Source organism: Nicotiana attenuata, chromosome 3 (genome assembly GCF_001879085.1).
Source record: "Nicotiana attenuata strain UT chromosome 3, NIATTr2, whole genome shotgun sequence".
In the NCBI taxonomy this organism is placed as follows: Eukaryota; Viridiplantae; Streptophyta; class Magnoliopsida; order Solanales; family Solanaceae; genus Nicotiana; species Nicotiana attenuata.
The window spans coordinates 6,189,072-6,195,507 of NC_031991.1; the positions used below are offsets into that span (position 1 = coordinate 6,189,072).

The following is a 6,436-nucleotide window of genomic DNA, read 5'->3' on the forward strand; positions in this document are numbered from 1 at the left end:
CCCCTTTGTTGATTTTATGGATGATGTTGATAACAATTTTCAAACCAATATAGAAAGCAATCCAGATGGTGCAAGTCACATGGACAATGAACTCTCACCCATTAGTAACAATGAAATGTCACCTACTAGCATCACATCCACATCACCCCCACAACAATCATATTTTTGATAATCCTTCATTCCTAGAGTCATCTCCAGCATCAAGCTCTAATGAACCAGTTCTGAGTATCACTCTCCTCAAACAAATAATCAGAATAATCCCAATCTTAGAACCCAAAGAGAAATCAAAACACCTGCATACCTGAATGGTTACATTCACAATGTACCTAAATTGCATTCAAATAGTTGTATACCATCTCTAAATGCACTATTGTCAAAACATCATTCTATTTCTCCCTAAATATCTTGGGAAGCGAAGAGGACAGGTCTGAAACTCGTTCGATAATCTTCTCCTGAAGGTAGGCATTTCCCCAAGGCACTGATATGATGACTCTCTCAATTACACGTGTTTTAGGCAACTAATGTTTTTATGCACTTAAGGCCAAATAGGTCTGAAGTGCAAATTGTCTAAAACCNNATTAACGAGCTTCGACGAGCCTGAAATAAGACGAGTCAACCCAAAACCGGATATGTAAGCTTGCAAATCATCGTCAAGAAGGATTTTCGATGATTTTATGTTCCCATGAACATACTTCCGAGGACTACACTCGTGAATGTGCATTAGACCCCGAGCTGTGCCTTGAGCTATCTTCAGTCTAGCTGCCCAGGACAATGGTGGCAGGGAATTACCAGGTCCTCCTGCAATGGTAAAAGATAAACATTATGTTGCATCAGAAAATGCGAGAAACAACTAGATTTTGCTTGAAAATACCGAGCATTGAGACAGTGAAGAACCTAAAATTGCAAATAAGGAAAATCTTAAGAGTTTTCTCGCAAAATCAAATACTCCCGGAATATGTACTTGTTCAAGAATTTGTTGAAAAGTGGAAGTATTTACATAATCATAAAAGGGTAACCATATAGCACAATTCATTAAAATTCAATTTTGAAATCCCAAAATACGTATACGACTTGTGAGTTGGGGTCTATTGGAAACAACCTCTGTACCGTCAAGGTAGGGGTAAAGTCTGCGTATACACCAACCTCCCCAGACCCCACTCGTGGGATTATACTGGGTTTGATGTTGTTGTATACGACTTGTGGAACCTCAAGAATAATTTAACAAGTGATTCAAACCACATTTACCTATTACTCTATATTCCTTAGAGTAAACCTTGATGACAACAATTATGAGTTGGATATGGTACGGACCGTTATAATTTGAACTGTGTAAGCAGCTTTTCAGAAAATGATCACTAATAATGAATGGCCCAAAAACATGTGCTTGAAACAATGAAAGAGCTGATAGTAGTCAGAGTAAGAAAAAACAATAAAATAGGTCAGGTGTACCAGAATTGGCTACTTTCTGGAAGTTTAGAGACAAAATTTTCAGTATGAACAAGAGTAATTTCAGAATGTTTATATATTATAAGCTTAAAGCCACATTCAATATCTTAGGCCACATATATTCTGTTCCTCTGGAAGCAGAAAACAAGGGAAAGAAGCCGTAGTGGGAGACCGGAACACAAGAAACAAACAGCAGTTCAAAATGGGGAGTGAAAGCTATGTTGCGCGAAATGCTGCCGCACCCGTCTCGGATCCTCCAAAAATACACTACTTTTGGAGGATCCGACACGTATTCGGCGACATTTTTGGAGAGTCGGAACAACATAGAGTGAAAGCACTCTTTAGAACAAGTGCTACCAAAGGTTGAGGTAGACTAACACTTGCATAGCTGTTTTCCAGAAAACAGAAAAACGTAAATGCTTACGAGTAAGATAAAAACAAATGCAACAAGAAGTGGGACTAGTCTGAAAAAGTAACAGAGTTTTGAAATAATATCAGTGACAACTTGAAAATGACTGTCAATATATATAAAAAGAGAACAAAGAAAATGAACTAAACAACAACAAACTCATTGTATTCCCACAAGTGGGGTCTGTGGAGGATAGTGTGTACACAGACTTTGCCCCTACTAGAACGAATAACGCCCAGCAGAGGGCTCTCTCCATCCAAATTATACGATTATAAAACTAACACTAACTAGCTTTGGCATTTGGAAATTTTTCAATAGCATCTTTAAGTACATCTCGCGTTTCCTTGTTTCAACACTGAAAGACTTGAATTAGGTTGTATACAAGTACTAAAACTAAGTAGATATTGAATTCTTTTTCGACGTAAATGTCACTACAATGCCACCTTGAACGTTGTCTCATGTCTGATCTATCAATAAACCCCTGATGTACACCATGGACCCAGAGTTTATTACATTGTGCAGAGCAGAACAGTTAGTTGCAGACATCTATCTAGCTACCCACAAGTGCATTAATTAACATAATTTTTCTCCAAGAGTGGAACCGTGAATTCAATGTGCAAGCTCACACTTCAGATTTCACCCGAAATGTCCTTATCCTAACAATAAATCATTTGCAATAAAAGGATATATTCTGCATAAATTACTGTGTTCATCATTGCCCTCTCTCTGCTTACTAACCTATTTTGAGTTAAATGGCTGTATTTTTCCCAGTTTCCCCTACAGCATTTTGGATAAGTTCCAATCGTTCACAGTTCGGCATATATTACATGGCAGGCAGCTGTTCTATTCTAATTTATTACTGTGGTCCAAAATATTTGATTTTTTCAGATATCAAGAAGGAATTAACTTCTTTTTTCCAAAGTTGCCTTGGAGTAAATAGCCTAGGAGTATTTATTGTATTTCCAATGAACAAATTAAGGTTAATACTTAATATGGTCAATTTCATTGTTAATATAAAAGGTGAATTCCTTAATATGTTCGAAAACAGCCAAAAAATTCATTAATGTGGACCGGAGGGAGTACTTCCGAAGTACAAACCAGAAACGCTGATAATCAGTTACACCGGAATATTGATTTCGAACTATCACTTCCCGTATTTAGGACAACAAATATTTGTATTTTCTCTTAATAATTCTTCCTTCAACTAAGGAGTTACTCAAAAGATGAAGCCCCTAGGGGCTTTGATATAGTAGTAAGAGTGCAGCGCAATGTGCAGGGTCATTATCCACCGAGTTTCAAACCGTGCATTCTCGGTTATTTGGAAGAAGAAAAAAAGTGGTGTTGAAAAGGTGAGTAGGGAATTTTCAAAACTTAACCTTCAATGAAACCTAGCTAATCACATTAACAAGTTTACCACATTATAATCTAATCATGATCATGCTATTGCAGATGAATTCTAACCTCAATTAAGCAACACAATCATAAACTTAAACAATTCAACATAAGAAAAATGAGTTGAAATTACCATGTAAAGCATTGTGCAAGCTGCCATTGCGGATGAAATCAGTAACCAGCAATTTCTCATCACTTGCATAGTAATAAGCCCTAAGCCTCACCACATTTGGATGTTGTACTTTCCCAATGGCTTCAACCTCCGTCTCAAAGTCCTTGAACCGCCACGTGGCATCCCCCTCGCTCAATCTCCGAACAGCAACCACCGCAGCGCCACCGCCTACCGCTGATCCCCTGCCGCCACCCACCACCACTTTATAAACTATCCCACTCCTACTCTTCCCCACCACATAAGCTGATGCCCTTAACAAATCCTCCAACTCCAACCCAAACCCTTCATCAAACACTACATATTTACCCTTTTGCCCCTCCTCATTCCCCCCATTCCCAACCCCAACCACCTCCTGTGACTGTGACTTCTCCTTATCAAACTTTTCTTTTCCCATTTTGCCCTCATCCAACTTCCATTTTTTCCTCAACACCCACACTGAAACAAACACTACTCCGATCACCACCGATACGCCGGAGATTAAAGAAACCGCCACCGACCCATTTCCAGATTTGTCCTTTTCTACAAACCCTAAATCTTTAGGGTTTTCAAGATTTGGCAAAACACTAGGTTTTTGAGCTTCTGGCTCTGCACATGGTGTCTCCAATGGAAACCCACAAAGTAAAGGGTTCCCTGAAAATGCAGTAGGCCCTTGATTTAACAATGACCCAACTGAAGGTATTTTACCAGTCAAATTATTATGCCTCAAGTCCAAACTCAACGTCACCGGAAACTTACCATAACTCACCGGAACTTCGCCGGAAAATCTGTTATACGAAAGATTCAAAGTCCCAGTGAGCTGAGTAAGCTCAGTTAGCTCCTCAGGAAGTGAACCATTAAGAAAATTAGCAGAAAGATCAAGGTGATTAAGGTTAATAAGTGAAGTAATTTGCTGAGGCAAAAAACCAGTGAAGGCATTGTGTGAAAGATCAAGTGAGTGAAGTGAAGTAGCATTAAAGAGATGAATTGGGATTGGTTTAGAGAAGTTGTTATAAGAAAGAGAGAGAACTGAGAGATTTGAAAGTGCACCAATTTCAGAAGGGATATAGCCAGTAAGATTCTTGGCTGAGAGTGAAATGGAGATGACTTTTTGGTTTTGATCATCACATTTGATTCCATTCCAATGGCATGGTGATGAGTCTGATTCAGACCAAGATGCAAGAAATTCAGTTGGGTCAGAAGAAATAGCTGATTTTAAAGCTAATAATGAAAGTCCATCTGAATTCAGTGCAAAAATAGGAGAGATAGCAAATGTGAAGAAACAAAGAATAACAATTGCTAAAAGCTTTGAAAGATTCATAATGTAAAGCTGTAAAGATTCAATCTTTAATCTCAAGAATGATAAAGATTCCATTTTTATTTTTTTTGCATGGAGAAAACAGCTTCAAGAATGATCAAAGTGGCTAGTTTTGCAACAAGAAGTTGCTACTTTTGCAACAAGAAGTTGGACACACAGTTGATGAGGAAGAAGAAGAAGGCTTGTTTTGAGTTTGAACAAAGATGGGGTGATTTTTGAGGTGTTATTTGCAGCTTTAAGTGATGTAGCTACTGGCTATGAGTATACTGTACATTTGTTGGATTTGAATTTGTTTTGACTAATGTAGGCGCTTATAGGGGGGTTAGTAGTAAATTATAGTATTAAATTATTAAATGGGGGATTGAGGTAATAATATTGGGTTTGTTTTACTATTCACATGTTTCCACCTTGGGATGGGAGATATGGAGTAAAGAACAGGAGAGAAGTATCTGTGATTTAATTCATTCATTGTTTGAACTTGTGGTTTTATTGGTAGGTACAATTATTCAAACTTCCCATTAAATATATGAAGTTTTTGAGTAACTTTTTCTTGATACGCTGTTTCTCTTTTAGATTTTAATTGCAAAAGAATTAAAATAAAACAAAAGGTATATATATATACATAAAAAAAAGGGAATGGAAATGAAGATAGTATAGCAGACCTTTTCAAAGATAATGGGCAGAGTTGATAGATTCCAGAGTGTTTGCCCCGGCTAAGGAGACAAAGAAGTGAAAGTATGTTATATTATTATGAAGTAGATAAATGATAAATTTGAAATTTAAATACAGAGCGAGAATACCAAATCTTCTGATCAAATAATTGGTGTTTTTGCTAGGTACATTTGGGTGTGTTAATCTTTGTTTCACAAAAGAAAAAGAAAAAAAAGCTTCTTTTTTTGCATTTTATATCTCAAATGTCTACTTTTTTTACTCCCAAATTCTAGTATGCAATGTTTTATTACAAACTTGCTTTAGCTCAATCAAAGGATAAATTGCACAAATGATTATATAACTGTGACTTTTTTTCAATGAAGAATAATATTTTTTTTCTTACACAAAACCAAAACCAAAGCTCTAGTGAATGTGCCAAAATTCATGATTTGCTTCGAAATTTAGCTAACATTGCTAAGGAGCAAAGTAAATACTCTAATTCATTTGATTATAAATACCCTGATTCTTTCTCACTATTTAACAATATTGTTATGTAAGATGAAATAAAAACAAGAAAAATATGGAAGTACCTCACAATCTTTTTCATATGGTGGTGTCAGAAAATCATTGAAGAAGAACACACATGCTATGATAAGTTGATACCAACTTTTCAGAAAATATTCCAGCTTCCACTTACAATGGTATTTTCGTAAATATGAGGATTTTATAGTAGTTTGATTCAAATCCAACGGTAAGGACAACCAGTATGAGTCCAATTCACTCTTGACTTGATTCCAACTACACTTGGGTTTGTCTTTTGGTAAGGAAGTAGATAAAGGAGAAACTTGCTCAAACGAATACTTGGATTTCTCCATTACATTTGCTCGTTTACCAATTACCGTATTGGTTATCGGGATTATGAAAGTTATTTATTTTGGAAATATTCATTTGAAAAATAATTTGTTGAGCTGAGCATTGTTTAACCAAAAAAATATATCTTTCGGTCAAAGACTATTTTTAGAAGAAAACGGGCTTCTGATAAGCAAGTTTTGCCTCACTTTCACAATGATAT

At 36.4% G+C, this 6,436-nt stretch overlaps 1 protein-coding gene across 1 annotated transcript in view; it reads right to left on the reverse strand.

The window, feature by feature from the left end:
- Positions 1–5,188, reverse strand: part of LOC109224151 (receptor protein kinase-like protein ZAR1) — a 16,627-nt gene extending 11,439 nt beyond the window's left edge. The window contains exons 1-2 of the mRNA XM_019388736.1: positions 3,381–5,188; positions 575–798 (exon numbers count right to left, since the gene is read on the reverse strand). Of these exons, the coding sequence (XP_019244281.1) occupies positions 575–798; positions 3,381–4,770 (1,614 nt within the window). The 5' untranslated portion in view covers positions 4,771–5,188. The remainder of the gene's footprint in view (positions 1–574; positions 799–3,380) is intronic.